The 19,057-nt window shown below is 39.4% G+C and overlaps 1 protein-coding gene across 1 annotated transcript in view; it reads right to left on the bottom strand.

Moving 5' to 3' along the window:
* MIPEP (mitochondrial intermediate peptidase) overlaps positions 1 to 19,057 on the bottom strand; it is a 116,708-nt gene that overhangs the window by 61,148 nt on the left and 36,503 nt on the right. The window contains exons 11-14 of the mRNA XM_034758744.1: positions 13,293 to 13,446; positions 12,175 to 12,252; positions 10,524 to 10,728; positions 4,558 to 4,667 (exon numbers count right to left, since the gene is read on the bottom strand). Of these exons, the coding sequence (XP_034614635.1) occupies positions 4,558 to 4,667; positions 10,524 to 10,728; positions 12,175 to 12,252; positions 13,293 to 13,446 (547 nt within the window). The remainder of the gene's footprint in view (positions 1 to 4,557; positions 4,668 to 10,523; positions 10,729 to 12,174; positions 12,253 to 13,292; positions 13,447 to 19,057) is intronic.

The raw sequence follows: 19,057 nt of genomic DNA, 5'->3' as shown, positions 1-19,057 counted from the left end.
CTGCTGTATATACTCACTTAATTTTCAAATGTTCATATGTTTTAAAAATCTAAACCAACTGCTTTCCATTCAACAAGCCAGGAATCAAACCTCAACGAAGACTGTGAGCCCAGGACCTTATCCTACTACAACTGACTTTATAGGGAGCAGTAGGCCACAGTTAGAGTGCCTTTATTCATAAGTGAAATTAATGACATGCCTAGTTTGTGTAAGAAACAGAATTTGGTGCTAATGCCTTTGCCAAGTTTCACACTTCAGCTATTTGTGCCATAGCCATTTTTTTCCAAGAGTGTGGTTAGAATAATTTTCATAATGGATACAGTGGATTTTGTTTTCATATTCACAAAACTCAAACAGCTCAAGGGAATTTTGCTCAAACTTTCTACACAAAAAAAATCACCTCCAGGCAGAGACCAAGCATGGAAAATTGAACCCCAAATGTCAATTTCTGTGACGTTATAAGTGTGTGAAACCAGGGGTTTATTACAGAATCTACTTAGCAAGCTTAAATAAAGCAGTTGCTACTGATGACTACTATAGTAATAAATAGGCATTTTTCCTAATTTCTACGTTTTGTTCATATGTAAATCCGAGACACTGAAATCTTTTACATCAGCTTCCTCAATTTCTGAAGACTGACTAAAGAAAGGAAAAGCAGATTGATCTACATTCTAGATAGTGGTTTATAAATATAATCTAAATTTTAAAAATTAACAATAAAAAACAGCAGTTCAAAACCTCGCGTGCCACATAGTAGCTCCAGGCTCCATTCCTAATCTTACAGCCTAATCCAGTCGTGTCTCCCTGCAAAATTGAATTTCTACATTAACATTCACTCAATTCAATTGCTCCCTGGCACACAATAATTCTGTGCCATACAAGGGCAAGTATCTACACCCAATAGAAGAAATTTAAAAGAAAGTGCTAGATGGGATATAGTGTCTGGTTCTTAGCTTGTGCGCTGCAACAAAACATGGTTTAGATTTAAACCATTTTGAAGACACAGAGCAGTAAATGATGTTCCACAAATCTCTTTCAGATGTTTTTCCCTGAAGATCAAGTGTGTTCATGCTCTGAATCCATATGCAGTCAGATAACTTCAGAATACTTAAGCAACACTACACTTAAACTTCCCAGAGAATGCTAGAATGTAATCAGTTTTCAATTTTGATATTTATTTCAACAACATGTTATATGGGTTAAAACCTGCCAAATGATGAACACACTGGTGCTGAGCACCCTTAACTCCTACTAACTTCAACAGGACTTGTTGGTGCTCAGTACCTTACAGGATTGAGTGTCCCATATGAAAGCAGATGTTTACCACTTTGGTAAGGCACGTAAAACTATTGAGTGCTATGGGAATCTCCAGTGAGCAACATTAGATAGTGTAGTTCCCACGGCACAAACGGAGAGAGAGCTAGCCTCACCAATAATTTCAATTTTAATAGATACTATACAAGCTATTTTATCTAACCACACGAAGTTACTATAGAAGCAGACAGCAAAAAATTTCCAATTACTCTCATACTAGTGAAATATAATACTGAATGTTTATGACTTTATAGATGTCTGTTGAAAGTTTCTCATGCTATGTAATACTCTCCTGCTTTGAGGAATTAATTGCAGATCACCACTGTGGATGCAACACACTACATGCTTGAGTACACTGGAGCTTGGCTAATAAAGCATCTGAAACAGATTTCTGACATATCGTTCACTTGCTTAGTATCTCTGAAATGGCTTAACAAATATAAACTGTGTTTTGTTACCATGCACGAACAGCTAGCCAGCTATGGTCACTCTGTCCCACCCAGTGCTTTCTTCTAATTTCCTCTGCTTATGGTGAAGGGATCCTTGCCCGAGCCTGACATAGAATCACTTTATGTAAAAAAAACATCTGAGTGAGCTTTAACGCAGGAATCCAAAACTGATGAGGGATGAGATTCTGTAGACATGCTGTAATGTGAAAATGTTATGTGTGGTAACATAATGAAAACATGTATTTATCAATATAAATGTGCCAAAACTTTTGTCCTGTTTGGATTGCATTTATCCTGATTCATAAATCTCTAAGGAAGAATGAGATAGGAGTAAATTCAACAAGTTTATTTTGAACTGAATGAGTACTCCAGTACTCCTAACTTTGCACTTAGTTACCAAGGTTCACAACAAAATTTTTGCTGTTGGAAAAATGATTAAAAGATTGTTAATAAGGAGTTAACATGTTACACTGGTAGGCTTGTTGCACTAACATTTTACTTTAAAAACATTTAGGGACTGATCCAAAGTGCACTCTTTCCACGGACGTCAATGGGTTTTGGATCAGACTGTTAAGACGGTATTTGTCTTGTATGATCTGGCAAATATCCAAATGCCTCATGAGGTAAGAGCTCTTCACCCACTGAAGTCTGTGGAACTGAAGAGCACGCTTCAGTTGATACACAGAATATGTACTAATTTAAGAGAGGTAATGTTTTGAGATCAATTATTGTAATTAGGGTAACTTTTAAGTCGAAATGCATTCATGTAGTGGGCTTACTAAGCAAATCATTAGATACTGAACTGAAAGGACCTCACTATATTTTGGTTTGGTCAACAGATTTATTCCTAATAAATCCCTAAAATGACTCCATTCTACTACTACTAATTTTCACCATGAAACTGAGTGTACTTTTCTTATGCTACTGTTCTGTAGGTCACATACCCAAGTTTTTCAACATTATCTAAAGCAGGGGTTCTCAAACTGGTGGCCGTGGGGTTATTACCTGGGGGGTCACAAGCTGTCAGCCTCCACCACAAACCCCGCTTCACCTCCAGCATTTATGCTAATGTTAACTATAAAAAAGTGTTTTTAGTTTACAACGGGGGTCGCACTCAGAGGCTTGCTGTGTACACCAGTACAAAAGTTTGAGAACCACTGATCTAAAATATCTAAAGTAAAGTAAAAGAGGCAAAATGACCAGAAACAAACATAACAACATTTTATATGTTCTCAAAACATAACTGCAAAGATAAAACACTCCAATGTATAGTACTTTTCCACTGAACTGCTGGTTCCATACACTATGGCCCCAGTAAAAAAGAATTACATTAAAGATTTAGGCAAAATGAAGAGAATTCCCAGAACAACCACAAAGTTATTAAGAGATTTAATGAGAGACAAGACTAAAAGAACTGGATACATATAGATTATCATTATTATTATTTGTATTTCAGTAACTCCTCGAAGCCCCATCCCAGGATAAGGGCCCCACTGTATTAGGCACTGTACATTGAAATTTACAACAAAAACAAAAAAAGTTCCTGCCCCAGAGAGTTCACAGTCAAGTAATATTGCAAGACACAACAGAAGGAAGAAATGGGCGAAAGAGGTGGGGGAGAGGGGAGGAGAGAGAGAGATGTGAGGACAAGATGACAGCATAATGAGGAAGCTTTGCAGTTAAACTGGTAGTCTCATCTTGCCATTAGCCTAGCCACTGTCAGATGGCAGGATTTTACAGGTAAATCTTAAGAAGGGATGTGAAAGAGGACAGGGATTTTATGGAGTTTTTCCCTCAAGTATGGGAACAGGTGGGAGAAAGTGTGAAGGTGCCTGAGTGAGAAGTGCAGGCTGAGCACGGTGAATAAGGGCCAGATTTTCAGATAAGTCTCAACTAAGCCTCAATTTTGGCAGGCACAATTTTGCACCTGCTGTGTACTGCATATGCAAATACTGTAGTTAGATGGCTAGCTACCCAGTTTGTGGGTGCAGACAGTCAGACATCTACTAGAATTTGTGCCTGCAGGAGCAATTGTAAAAACGGAGCTTGCTTCTAAAAATCTGAACCCAGGGAAAATCTGAGCACTGTCTGTAAGTCCTTGTAAAGTGTAAACACAAAAGAGGGAAGGAATTGGACAGAGTGGTACAAGGCCATACAGGCAGGATTACTGGGATACAACTAAGAAAAGGCACACTTAGGTAACGTTTCGGCGGGGGGGAATGGTCTCTTAGGTGAAGCACTGCAACCTCAATAACTTGAAGTGTTTAAAACTACTTAAAGCACTACAGTACCCTATGGGAACAATCCTGCTCTGAAGCAGAAATGCCTCATACTGTTGATACCCCATTATTTTCCATGATTTTGTGACAACATGATTTAACACTGTATAAAGTGTGAGCAAAAATAATATTAAAAAGACACTGAATTTCTAACTTTGATATTAATATTAAATGCTGTTTTTCACATCATTTGGTTCGTAGAGTAGCTTATTTATTGTACTTTTTGTACCACTTTTTGTATAACTTTGCAAAATGATTTTGGTTGAAAGTTTAAAACTGCCAGTACAACTTCAGAGGTAGAGATTCAATTTCCTTTTATACACAGTGTGCTTCTTATTGTGGGGAGGTAAACAATCCTTTTGTCAACCATTAGATATAAATTAAAATATAAGGTTAATGTTAGCAAAGTTTACTGTTGTCTTAATACTTCTTTATAAATGACAACTGAAAAAATTAATTCATTTAACAAATCTGCTTATAATATTTTAAATAGTCTGTATGTTCATTTTTCCTACCTGGCCAGTCTGAAAATGCCTTGCAAACTGATTAACCACTCGATAGTCACTTGCAAAATACTCCATGAGGATAGAAGGAACTTCAGCAAAATCAGTAGGACATCTTGTCCCTAGGGAAGGAAAACATTGAGAATATGAGTATACAGCTATTTACGTTAGCACACATAATTCTATCTTTCCAAGAGCTCGTTAGCATTTAATTTGGACTTCTAATGAACTGTAATATTCTTTCATTCCTTAAGTCAATATTTTATTTCTATACCATTACTGTACATATTGGCAGAAAAACTTCATTATTATCCTACACATTTTACTATAAATCACAAAGTAAAAAAATATTTGAACAGCTGGGTGAGGCACTTTATGAAACTGTGGACCACACCTTGCTAAAATAAACCAAGCTGCAGCCAATCTGGCCCTACATAAAACATCAAATCTTCTGAATTGTCCTCAACCTAAATCCAGTCACAATGTAAATCAAACTTTGCATTAATCCCACTCACAATCCTTGTTCTTATCTCCCATCTGTTTGCTGAGCTCACGTATCTCTGTTTTATATTAGCCTTTCTTTACAATGCAATCATCAGGTGAAAGCATTTTTGCAGGTTCAAAACATGTTCTAAATAAATTTCAGGAAGTAATTATTTGCCGTCACACAATGGTGTTTTAAAAAGCACAATCCCCAAATCCTCTCTCTCTTCCCTGATCACCTTCACTCTAGCTCTGTGTTATCAGCACTGTACCAACACTGAGAGGTACTAGAAAAAATGAGACATCATTGAACCAAAGCTGTATATACAGCAGCAACAAAAACGTGAGTCAGGAATAGCAAGTCCTCAGTTATTTTATTTCCTCCCTGATCCCAATGTTAAGCTATCTCCTTCCTTGAAGAAAAAAAACTCTTTAAGCAAATATCACTTCCAACCTCAAACTTCACTGCATGTGTATTAGGGCATGTCTACACTGCGGTAAAAAATCATGGAACTGATTAACAGGGCCCAGGTCAGCTCGTGGGGCTTGGTCTGCAGGACTAAAAATTGCAGTGCAGATATTCGGGCTCAGGCTGGAGCCCAGGCTCTGGAACGTGACTAGGGAAGGAGGTCTCAGAGCCTGGGCTCCAGACTGAGTGAGAACATCTATACTGCAACTTTTAGCCCCACAAGCTCAAGTCAGCTGACACAGCCATGCAGGGGCGGCTTCAGGCACCAGCGCACCAAGCGCGTGCCTGGGGCAGCAAGCCACGGGGCAGTCTGCCAGTCGCGGTGAGGGTGGCAGTCAGGCTGCTTTCGGCGGCATGCCTGCTGGAGGTCCGCCAGTCCCGCGGCTTCGGCGGCGGAGACGCCGATGGCGCGGCACCAGCGGCCCGCGTTACCAGTGGACCTCCCGCAGGCACGCCGCCAAAAGCCGCCTTCCTGCCGTGCTTGGGGCGGCAAAAAACACGCCCCTGCAGCCATGTAAAAGAACTTTCTGAACTGTCTGCAAATATTAAATGCAGCATATGATGTGCCAACCAGTTTGGACAAAACCAGGACTCTGACCTGTTTACCAAAGATGAGAGCAGGGCCATACAGCTTGCTAGCTGCCATCCAGTACACTGATGCTGAGTGCCATGGTTTGAAAAGGACTGACAATGAAAAAGGAGCTCTCTTTTTTTCTCATGTGCAGTACCCCTTTTGTGTATGTCTGGTGATATATGACTTGGTAGGCAGTGTGTTCATTCACGTTCATTTATTTGTGATAAGACGACGTACTAAATTCCACACTGATAAATTACCAATTTGTTTTGTTTACCAACTAACAAAATGTACAGCCTGGCTTTGGAATTTCCATATTGCAAGTGCATTGTTTTTTTAAAAAATCACTTTTGATGCAATTTTTTTCACAATAAGTTTTCTAAATCATTTACAACCCAGGATCATCATACTTTTATGTTGGGTGCAACTCACTCACTCATGCCCGTCACCCCAGTCGGGGTATGGGCCGCCAACCACAGATCTCCAGAGTCCTTTATCCTGGGCCATTTGCTCTAGCTGGTTCCAGGTATAGCCCATTTTTTTGCTATCAGCCTGAAGGTCGCGTCGCCAGGTGTTTCTTGGACGGCCTCTTTTCCGCTTGCCTTGGGGGTTCCACCGCAATGCCTGTCTAGTGATGTTGGTTGGCTGCTTGCGTAGTGTGTGTCCTATCCAACCCCACCTTCTCCTTCTAATTTCTTCCTCTGCTGGAAGTTGATGGGTCCTCTCCAAGAGGTAGATGTTGCTGATGGTGTCTGGCCAGCGGATCTGGAGAATCCTTCTAAGGCAACTATTTATGAAGGTCTGGATCCTCCTGGTGGTTGTTTTAATTATCCTCCAGGTTTCAGCTCCATACAATAAGACTGATTTCACATTGGAATTGAACAGTCTAATCTTTGTTGCCAAAGACAGCTCTCTAGAGCTCCAGATGTTCTTGAGCTGTAAGAAAGCTGCTCTTGCCTTACCAATCCTTGCTTTGATGTCTGCGTCCGTGCCACCCTGTTGGTCGATGATACTGCCTAGGTAGGTGAAGGACTGCACTTCTTCCAGAGGGATTCCATTCAGTGTGACTGGGTCATTACTGATGGAGTTAATCTTGAGGATCTTGGTCTTGTCCTTGTGGATGTTGAGGCCAACCTGTGATGACATGGCTGCCACCACGTTGGTCTTCTCTTGCATCTGCTGTTTGCGATGCGAAAGGAGTGCAAGGTCATCGGCAAAATCCAGGTCATCAAGCTGGGTCCACAACGTCCACTGGATTCCGTTCCTACGCTCATAAGTGGATGTCTTCATAATCCAATCAATGACAAGGAGAAAGAGAAATGGTGACAACAAGCATCCTTGTCTGACTCCGGTTCGCACCTGGAAGCTGTTTGTAAGCTGCCCTCCATGGATCACTCTACAGTGTATGCCATCATATAAGTTCTTAATCAGGTTGACCACCTTTGCTGGGATGCCATAGTGCCGAAGGAGCTTCCAGAGAGTCTCTCGATCCACGCTATCGAATGCTTTTTCATAGTCAACAAAGTTGATGTACAATGAGGAGTTCCACTCTATAGACTGCTCGACTATGATGCGAAGCGTTGCTATCTGGTCCGTGCATGATCTATTTTGCCGGAAACCTGCTTGCTCATCTCGTAGCTGTGGGTCGACGGCATCCTTCATTCTCTCTAAGAGAACTCGGTTGAAGACCTTCCCTGGCACCGACAGAAGTGTGATTCCTCTGTAGTTGGCACAATTGCTGAGGTCTCCTTTCTTGGGGATTTTAATAAGATATCCCTCTTTCCAGTCTGCTGGAATCACTTCTTCTTCCCATATCTTCTCAAAGAGGGGGTACAGCATTTCCACTGAAACATCCAGATCTACTTTCAGGGCCTCTGCTGGAATATCATCAGGTCCAGCCGCCTTCCTATTCTTCATCATAGTGATGGCTTTTCTGATCTCCTCTCTGGTTGGTCTATCACAATTGATTGGAAGGTCTTCGTTGGCTGGGTCAATGTCTGGTGGATTTAATGGTGCTGGTCTATTCAGGAGTTCCTCAAAGTGCTCCGCCCATCTATTCATCTGTTGTTCTATTTCTGTTATAGACTTTCCCTGCTTGTCTTTGACGGGACGCTCTGGTTTGCTGAACTTTCCAGACAGTCGCTTGGTGATGTCATACAGCTGTTTCATATTACCATTGTATGCTGCCTGCTCCGCTTCTGCTGCCAGTCCATCCACATAATCTCTCTTATCCTTCCTAATATTCCTCTTCACTGCTCTATGGGCTTCAGCATACTCTTTTTGCGCTTTAGCCTTTGCTGCTCTAGTCCTGCTGTTATTAACTACTGCCTTCTTCTTCTTTCTATCTTCTATCTTAGTCAAGGTCTCTGCTGTGATCCACTCTTTCTGCTGATATTTCTTAATTCCAAGCACTTCCTGGCATGCTGACCTAAGTGTCTCTCTCACTTTCTGCCATCTGTTGGATACACTGTCTTCCTCTTCTTCAGACCGATCCTGTAGTAATGAAAACTTATTCTTCAGCGTCAGTCCAAAATCTTCCTTGATCTTATGATCCTTCAAAAGGCTAACGTTGAACTTCACTCTTCTATCTGATGCGTCTATCCAGTTCTTCTTCAGCTTCAGCTTCAATCTGGCCACCACTAAGTGATGGTCGGACGCTACGTCTGCTCCTCTTCTAACTCTAACGTCCTGCAAAGATCTTCTGAACTTCTTGCTAATACAGACATGATCGATCTGGTTTTCTATCATGCCTGCTGGCGATACCCAGGTACTCTTGTGGATCCGCTTGTGAGGAAAGATGCTACCTCCTATGACCAAGTTGTTAAGTGCGCACAGATCCACAAATCTCTCTCCATTCTCACTCATCTCTCCCAGAGCGTGGGTCCCCATGACTTGTTCATATCCTGTGTTGTCAGGTCCAATTTTGGCATTAAAATCTCCCATAAGGATGGTAATGTCTTTGTCTGGGAGAATCTCTAATATTTTCTGAAGTCTATTGTAAAAATAGTCTTTGTCCCCCTCTTCACTGTCATTGGTTGGAGCATAGCACTGTACAACATTCATCTTAATCCTCTTCATTTTAGTTCTGAAGGATGCTGTGATGATCCTGGAACCATGTGCCTCCCAACCAATCAGTGCCCTCTGTGCCTGCTTGGACAACATGAAGCCTACTCCCTGTGTGTGGGGTGCGTCACTCTCTTCATGTCCGGAATACAACAACAGTTCTCCTGTCAACAGTCGTCTTTGTCCAGCTTGCGTCCATCTTGTCTCGCTAATGCCTAGTAGGGTGCAAGCTGAGTTCAATTTACTTTCAATCAACCCATTATTCTATTACTACAAACAGAACTTGAGAGGGGAGCTTGCAGGGCACTGGGCAACACCACTAGAAAGCATCAAAGGGACAGCAAGAAAGAGTTTGTTGGATTCCTTAGCAGAAAAGGGGACCAATTTCACTTTTTGTAATTGGGACTCTGAAAATCAAACTAATAGCGGGAGGCTGAAGGAATTCTCACAGCATCCCAAAGGGAGTGGTAAGTAGACTTACAACAAACTGATATGAAAAAGGAAAAAGAAAATTTGAGGTCAAGGATTACTCTAAATTTCTGACCTTCAGAGCAGATTTAAGTTTCAATTAAGGAAAGTGATAGCTGAATCAGAAACATAGAACAGTCCTTGTCTTAACTTTGAAGGAAAAGCTCCTTTCATCCTTGTTCATAGTTAAGGGTAGAGTAAAGTGAGATGGTCCACCAACTGCATTTTTCCCATCATCTTCAAAGGGTACACATCATGACAATCCGCCCTCTGGGCAAAAGCTGGATACATGTCCCTTTGAAGCCAGTCAACGTCACTCTGTGCATTAGTCACTGGGGTCTCTAGAGACGACCCAGTGACTAATGGGATCTCCCCCTACCCATGATCCCATCCCAAAGACTGAGCATACTGCTTTTCAATCTCCAACCTTGCCAGCCAGGCATCTGAATTGTGATACTTTGCATGATGCTGCAATATACGTCCAGGTTGCATTTACAAGAGTAAGTTATACTTTTCCTACGTGCTAACAGAGTCAAGACAGTAAACAGAGATCATAAATTGAATCAACAGGTGTGGAGGGTTAATTGGAAATGTGACTTTTCACAGGCTTGTCACTGAAACCTGCATTATGATATAAAGATCTCTAATACCCTAATAAAATTTAAAAGATCATACAATATTTTGGAAGATTAAGAAATACATAAACCTTGCAGACAGAATTACTCCATAGCTGCACACTTTATTTTAAAATGAGGTTTGAAGAACTAAACTAAACTAAACTACCTACCTAACTACTGGTTTACCAGGTTCAAGATACTACAGTTATTTAAATACATACTCCCTACTTCAGGAAATTAATAAGTGCGAATTATTCATTCAAACATTTAACAACAACAAAAATCACTATTCCTGATGTCTTACCAGTGACATGTTGGTACCGAGTTCGTCCCAGCATGGAATGCATAGCATGTCCCATTTCATGGAACAGATTCTCCATCATGCCAGGGGTTAGTAATGTGGGTGAACTCTTAGTCGAATGGGGCAGACTCAGCATCAGAACAACAACAGGGAGCTGGTATTCTCCATCTTTCCTTAACCTGCCTCCACGAATTGTAAAGTGACAGTCCTTTGAAGATAAAATAACCACTCAGAAAAAGCCATGCTTACAGATACTGTTATCACATTAACAGTATTAAATAAATGCTGAATGTCTTAACATTAAGAGTCCTATTCTGCTGTGTTACACCAATGCCTTTAACGTCAATAGAGTTGCTTCAATGTAACATAGCAGAATTTGAGCCAGTCTTTATTATACTTTCCCATCTCTGTTAACTATTTTTTTACTTGAGATTATAATAATGTTAAAAGATTCTTTTATTTCATAAAGATAAAAACAAAATATTGCAATAGCTTTAACATCTTGAACAAAATTTTATTTTCTAAAAGCAGCATGTTTAAGTTTAATCCATCTAAGGAGTAAATATCCAAAAGGTTAAAATTCCCATCTATCCCAAAAAGATTTAGTTTACTGTCACATCAGAACTTCGCTGACCTACAAATACTATATATCATATACAGTCTCCCCCCATTAATTGGCAGAGCTTTAACAGCAAGCTCTATTGTGAGGAGACATCTTATTAAGACATCATTCTTTTATAAAATATATCGCAGAACATGTTACAAAGTGTTAGCAAAAATAACTAAAACCAAACCACACTTGACAAAATAAGTAATAATGCTGTTTCACAGTGTGTGTTTGCTTATTCACAAATTCATAAAATTCAGGCATTTGCAAAACATTTCTCAGTCATTAATGCCAATTAATGAGGTTCTGTTGTATTTTGTTTTGTAGTTTATAGACTGGCACCACGGTGGTAGTCAGCATGTCTAAAAATTGTAGACAGCTTCATCTATTTAACGTGAAGTTTGAGAAATGATCAAGCTGACATTCTGGACTTTTGCCTTGGTACAGAGTGTATTTGATTTCAGATATTGGTTGTTCATAAGCAGCAGGTAGATAATAAGAAAGCCCTAACTCTCAAAAACCTGCTTATTTTAGGGTTTTCATAGTGCCTGTCAGTGTAGTATCTGAGGATTCAACATATGTGGGGCTTATTAAAAGGAAGTTATTGGCAAAAATAAAAAGCTTAAAGGAAGTTAAACAATCAGTGTAATTATATATACTTTGGAATTAAGTATTCCTAGAATCTAAATACATTATAGATTTTTCTATAATTATGTTTGGCCTTACAGGTGGTCTTGTTATGTGTGAATTTGTTTGTTAGTTAGGGGAGAGGGATAGCTCAGTGGTTTGAGCACTGGCCTGCTAAACCCAGGGTGTTGTGTGTTCAATCCTTGAGGGGGCCAAAAAAAAAAAAAAAATAGTTGGGGATTGGTCCTGCTTTGAGCAGGGGGTTGGACTAGATGACCTCTTGAGGTCCCTTCCAACCCTGATATTCTATGATTCTAAGTCCGGATATATGTTGCTGGACTAACATTAATAGTAAATGACCCTAATACTGTAGTCCTTACTCAAGCAAAACCACCAGTGAAGTCAGCCCATAGCTGTTACCTGATGTGGTTTGTCTGCTCGTTGGTAGAAGTCACAATAGATGTACCCCAGCAAACCCTCATTTTCATGGACGACTGCCTGGAAAAGAAATAAATATATAATTTCCAAAGTGAAAGTTCTGCTGAGCTGGGAAGGTGAGAAAGTATCACTCTCAGATATATTCAATAGAAAAGGTGTATACTGCATATATTTTGCAGCACATTATACTTTTACATAAAAAATAATATAGGAATAATTTATTCTACTGCAGTTGAAATACTGATGTACAAATATTTCAAAGCTTGTCCTTCAAACTGCACAAATTTCTGCAGTTTATATAAACTGATTACTCTCACACAATAAAAATAACCACCCCATCTTTTACCATCAGATGGCAAGTTAACTACTCCAGGGCTGCAGAACATAAATTAAGTACAGCAGGAGTTGATTTACCAAGGAGACCGATATGAGAGGGTAGCCAGAACTGGTAGATTAACCACTGAGGATTTGAGGAGCAGCAGTCCTCACTGGAGGCTGAGTTTGGAAGTGGAAGGGAGGGAGGGAGGATGCCCACTGGAGAATACTGGGAGGGAGTGGAAGGACAAAAGAACAGAGCAAAATGGTAAATAGAGAGCAGTCCATGTCTGCTACTTCCATCCTACAGAACAAGCCAGAAATAGAAAGGCTTGAGTCAAATAAGAAAATAAGACATGCACAATAGGAAAGAAGGGAAGAGTAAAAGCCCTACCCAGTAAGAATGCACATTTTTAGCTGCATGAGTTAAAAACCATGTACATTATTTCAGGTTTAATTCAGAAAATACAATTCTCTCTCTGTTTCTCTCTACGGAGAGACCCAGCCATTCTGAATCTGGCATCTTTCACTTGGGGAGAGATTTTTCAAGACATTTAGGCGCCTACAGATGCAGATAGGCATTTTTGCAAGTGACTAGTCACCTATCATTGACTTCAATTGGAGATAAATGCCCTACGCAATTTTGAAAATCCCAATAGATGCCTATCTGCATCCTTTGGCACCTAAATACCTTTGAAAACCTGTTCCTTGTCTCTTAAGAGACCACATGAGCAGCTCTACCATACGCTTTTGTGTTTAAGACGGTTAGGAATTACAATTCTCACCAGTTTGCGAACATCTTCACACCAGAGCTCTCCTTTCTCAGTTTGCTCTGCATAGAGAGAGATTCCTAGGAGCTGATTGAACAAGAAGTTCAGACCTTCCATACATGCTCCAAGAGAGAAAAATGGACAGTACAAACTGGGCTCAATGTTATACCTAAAAAAACAAACAAAAAAAGAGTCAAAATATTTGTTGAGCTTTACAATCTGAGGTGTAAAATATGGTCTTGATTTACTTATTATACGCACTTTATGGTGCTCATCTTCTGTATCCCAGCATCTCACAACTACAAATGAATTAAACCTCCCAACACCCTTGTTGAGAATAAATAACCTAATTTTTCAAATAGGGAAAGTGAGGCAGCGGTTAAGGCACAACATTTCAAAAGCATCCACTAGTTTAAGTCTTTAATTTTGAGTACCCAACTTGACACATGAAGGACACAATTTTCATAGGTGCTGGGCACCCCTAGCTCAAACTGAGTTGAACTAAACAGCTTGTCTATCATGAACAAATGTTGCCAGATGAATAGCAAGATATTGTAGCATGCATTATAGGGATAATACAAAGGACACAACAAAATGCCAAAATTGCAAAAAAGTTGTAAGAATGGATGAAAGTGCCTTAGAGACCTAAGCAACCCAGTGCTCAGAATCCCTGATAATCAGTCCCTACATGTCGCAAACTGGGCACCAAAAATTGAGGTATCCAAAACTAGTGAACACTTAAGAAAGTTGGGGCTTAAGTGACCTGCCCAAGGTCACAGTCTGTGACAAAACTGGGAACAGAATGCCTAGTGCCTGATTCTTGCGTGGCCCTCAACCACAAAAACATCCCTTCTTCCTGGATTTGCATACAAATTGCCAACAATTGATACACACTAGCCAAGGGAGCAGCTGCCCTTACATCTGCCATTTCTTCCAGGCTCCAGAATACTGAATGACTGCACTTTTAGTGTGGCTTTTTCTTTAGAAGATCATTGCTCCTTCCATCTTATAGGCTTTTCCTCTTTCATGTCTTTTTTTTTTTTTTTATTTCTCCCTGACCAATCAGTAGTCACTGAAGTCTAAATTTGCATCAGGAAGACTACAACAGCTGAACACCAAACATTTAGAACCCTGCTATTTTAAAGCCTCTGATCAAAAGGCTTAACTATAGCTAAGCTGTGAAAGAGTCAGTTACTCTTCATCCAAACTGCTCACCCCTCCTTCCTCCTCACCCCAACATACACAAAAGACAGTGCCTTAGAACTAAACACACTTTGGCATCGTCTTTTGGAGTCATGTTGCTTATAACTGCAGTTACAATTCACTACCCAACTTCAGTAGGCTGTGGTGCACAGCAGGACAGGATTAGCGCTCTAAGCCACTACACCCGTTCTTTTAAGCATTTCAATGTGGGTTTGTTTTTTTTCCCCCACCATCTTTTATATTATCCCTATAATGCACTCCAGCAGTATTTTGCTACCACCATGGCAACATTTGTTGAAGATAGTGGAGATGTTTAGTTTCAAGACTTCACATATTTGCACACTCCACCCTGATTTTATTTCTGGCTTCTTGTGTGTGTATCATTCTGATTTTATCTATAACAGAACGCAGAAAAAAAACCAAGAACTCTGAAAGGGTATTGTACTGGTCATTACTTCCCCCAATACAGGCAGCACCATTTAAACTCACCCCACATATGTAACAGCTGCACTTTGGGGTGTGACACAGCAAAAAAAAAAAAAAAAAAAAAAAAGACAAGACAAGACACACTTTCCTCCTTTATCATTGATAAGTCTCCAAAGAGCAAAACATATGCTTCCAGCCTAAAAGGCGTCATTTTAGATTAAAGAAAATAAAAAGACAGAACACAAGTCTCCATGGGAGGGGAGGTGGGTGTGCGTGTGTGTGTGTCTTCCGTAACAGCACACACAGCAACTGTGAGAACAAAATGGCTGCTGTCTCTGCATGCAGGTACATTTCATAGTAGTGTAAAGTACAGTACATAGACTGCATCTATGCTAGTGTTTTTCAGCCCTGTGATTCCTAACAGGTGCGGCTCCAGCAGTAGTAGCACTGTTGTAAACTGTAGTAGAAAAAGCTCAGACAGACTCGAGAGTTTTTACCGTGTTGTCTAACTCAGCTCAGAAAGTTAGAAGGACGGCTACTATGCAAATCTCTCAAAAACTTCTGCCAAAGCACGTTACTCTTACTATACCACTCTCTCTGGAGTTGATTCCAGGACTGACCTGAGCACAAACAGCAAATTGTGTTTTAATGGTTCTTTTTAAAAAAATGTGGAAAGACTTAGTAATTACTGTGAAAGCTTACTGTCTTTATACGCATTGTTTTGATATCTTATTTTGTCAGTCTACACAGCTATTAGAAGATCGAATTTTTAAGAGCCCAATTTCCCTTTTGTATTATACTCATGCCTGTAGCACATGATTTATCACCTGACAAGAGAAAGTTCAAGACAACAATGTAAAGTAAGGATTTTTCAGGAAGTATATGATTCTTATCATTATAGATATAATAATAATGTATTCCAAAAGAAATTAAGAATGGAATAAGAGACAAGGCTGTTCTGTTTTGGTCTGATAATATTTCAGTTCAATTGGTGTCCATTTTGAAAGAACAGCGTGAAGAATTTTCAAATAAATAGGACAAATTTGGAAAGAGCCTGAATCTTAGATACAAACATTGTGATGTGTATAGTACTGGAAGTACACGGAGCACCCATAACAATACAGTGATAGTTACATTATAAATACTTTTTGAAGCATACCTTCTAAAGATAAAAAATAAAGTCAATATTTGTGGTATGGGATTTCATATACATATGTAGAGATCAGAACCGCACAGTACTTTCTAAAGGGATGATGCAAGACCTGATGATAAGAACATGTGGATGTATTGCCAGGCACATTATTTCAACTATGTAAAAAGACGACAGCATGTTTTCTGCTATTGCCGAAACCCAACGGAAATGTTATATTAGCATGATGTTTTAAAATATGTTTGCTTGAAAAAGGCACAAGCAAATCATAATATTTTACATTCATATAATACCTTTTACCAAAGAAGCTCAAAGTGCTGCACAAAAGTGAGTATAAATCTCTGTGTTCCAGAAGATGTAGGTAATTTTCCTCTCTCTGTTTTTAGGGGTGGGGAGGGAAGAACTACTGGAGTGCATGGATTGTAGAGGTAGGAGAGGATATGTTGACCCATTGGCCTCTCCTTAGGGGGACCCTGAGGCAAAAGCTGCCTCCATGAATATACCCCCATGCTGAGATGGAGGGGAGGGGAGGAGAGCAGCTGGAACCACACGGCTTGCCTTTACATACTCTGAGTTACACAAGCATTATCTGATTTGGGAGGAGAGCAGATAGTGTTGTAGTGGGACAGACAGAATGGAAAGGAGACAGATTGGGTCAACAGAGGTCAATAAGCTGGCTGGGCCTGTGGACAATGTAGAGGAAGAGGGGAGCAAGTGGACTGTCCTTTTTTTTTTTTTTTTTTAAAAAAAGGAGGTTGGCTAACAAGACATGTTTGTTATATCTTGTTTGTCTGTATAATTAAATTGTAAGCTCCTGGGACAAGGATTATCTCTAACTATAGGTCTTCAGCAATCATGCAGAACTAGATAGACACGCCAAAAGCCTAGGGCCTCTTTACAACAGCTCCTCTCTTCACTCACTGTATTATGCGGAGCACAGGTACAGCCATTCACTGGGAAGGATACTGTCCAAGCCTAATTATAAATGCCTTTATAGGAAGATTCAGTTCTGACAATGCCTCAGACTTGTTATGTGACCTTGGCCTAGTCACACAACTTCTCCATTGTTAATATTTAATCAGGATCAGGCCCTCATCATGCTGTGGAAAAACAAGTGCCACAAATGCCACTATTGAAACATGAACCCTGAGTGGGGGACATATATTGGGGAGATTGTGTCTAAGCACGCAGTTTCTCCTAATGTTACCGTTTGCTTGTCTGTCCCCCCACATGCAATCTGCTAGACCTGTTAGATGGTTAGAATGCTCATCGTGGTTTGCTAGTCTCATTCTGAGGCATTGTCAGCAACTGAATCTGCCTATAAAGGCATTTATAATTAAGCTTGGAAGGATTACATTTTTAAATCGGTAAATATTGATTTCATTGTACACACACAAACCAACAAAAATATTTCCAGGAAGACAAATGCTGCCTGAGAATGTATTAGAGTTGTTTTTGGTTTATTCTTTGTTTAAAAATTCACAGGAATTTTTCAGTGTTTATTACAAAAATTAAAAAACTGGAGTGCCAAAAACTAACTTAACAGTTTTCTAGGTAAATATCAGAGTTAATATTGGGGGATCGGAAGAAAAGTAACAGAGAAAAGTAAGAGTAATAAAAGTAAAAGCAGTTTAATGCTATGGTTTATTTCATGGATGGTCTAGGTTTATTTGGTCCTCCCTCTGCATGAGCTGAACTAGATGACCTCTCAAGGTTCCTTCCAGCCCTACATTTCTATGGTTTTAAGAACTGTACATTAACAGTATCTATACATACACACACACACATGAGTTTCTTCCACTACATTGCCTTTACTTTAATAACCTTTCATTGACACTTATATTAATTATTAATGTAAACATCTATCTAATGTATTGGACATCCTTAATGTAATCAGTATTTTCATGTACTTTAATAATCCAAAATTTGAGTGAAAAAAAATCATTTGAAAAAATGAACCACGGCTTTTGTAAAATCTGGGAAATTTTCAGTTAAAAAAAAATCAGTAAAAACTGAAGGCTAAGGGACTTAAGCATGAGGTAAGGCTGGGCTTCTCCATCTGTAAAGGGCCACTGCTAACTGGAAATTTAGTCAATTTTTTAAAATTAATTAAAAAATAGTTTTAAATAGTAACTTTGCCATCAAGTGCCTCTGGTAATGTTCGTGGTGTTAAAATATAGGAAAAAATGTGATTGTAAGATGTTTGTCTCACTTGTTGCTGTGTAAAAACCCAACAAACTGAGGGTAAAACTACCTACTTACCGACATGGGAGAAACCGTGAAAATGACTATGCACAAAGTGCTGTCAAATACATGAAGTAAAACAACAATGCTTTTTCATCTCCTTTAACCTTTCAATTAGTTACCTTAGGTAAAAAAAAAAAAAAAAAAAAAAAAAAAAATCAGACACCAGTATGATTTTAAGGTAATGATGCCCCTAAAATTATCCTGTTGTGCTTGTAGGAATAGCAGCATGTACGTATGTACAACAGGGTACGCTTCCGAAATTCTGTAATACAGTGATGCAATAGAGTAAATAACTAACTTAGTTTCCTTACTTTCATTATCCATCTTTTATTCCCCAAATTCCCCAAACTCTGCCCCCTGAGTGTTTTCTAAAGCCAAGGAATTTGCATGTTGTATCAAAATCCATGCCAAAAAGCCTGAACTATTTTAATAATGCACTTAGTGGCAGAAGATGAGTGTAGAGATTTTCAACAAGAAGTCACAATACACTCTCAAAGAAAGCAGAAATACCAAATACAACAGCTTCTTTGATGTGAAATCCTGGTTTATATTAAAAGATGAACTTTAGGAGAAATCTAGACATCTTAAAGTATGTGGCTCAGCACTATTTTTAAAAACTCATGCATCTAACTGATTTAACAAAATGAACTGACATAATGGGGTGGAGTTATTCTTCAAGAACAGTATACATCAAACAAAAAGGCAGTGTTGCTATAAAGAACAAGGACGGGGTGTTTCATTATAAATAATTATT

Source organism: Trachemys scripta, chromosome 1, assembly GCF_013100865.1.
Source record: "Trachemys scripta elegans isolate TJP31775 chromosome 1, CAS_Tse_1.0, whole genome shotgun sequence".
Classification (NCBI taxonomy): Eukaryota; Metazoa; Chordata; order Testudines; family Emydidae; genus Trachemys; species Trachemys scripta.
This window is presented reverse-complemented; position numbering and strand designations above follow the sequence as displayed.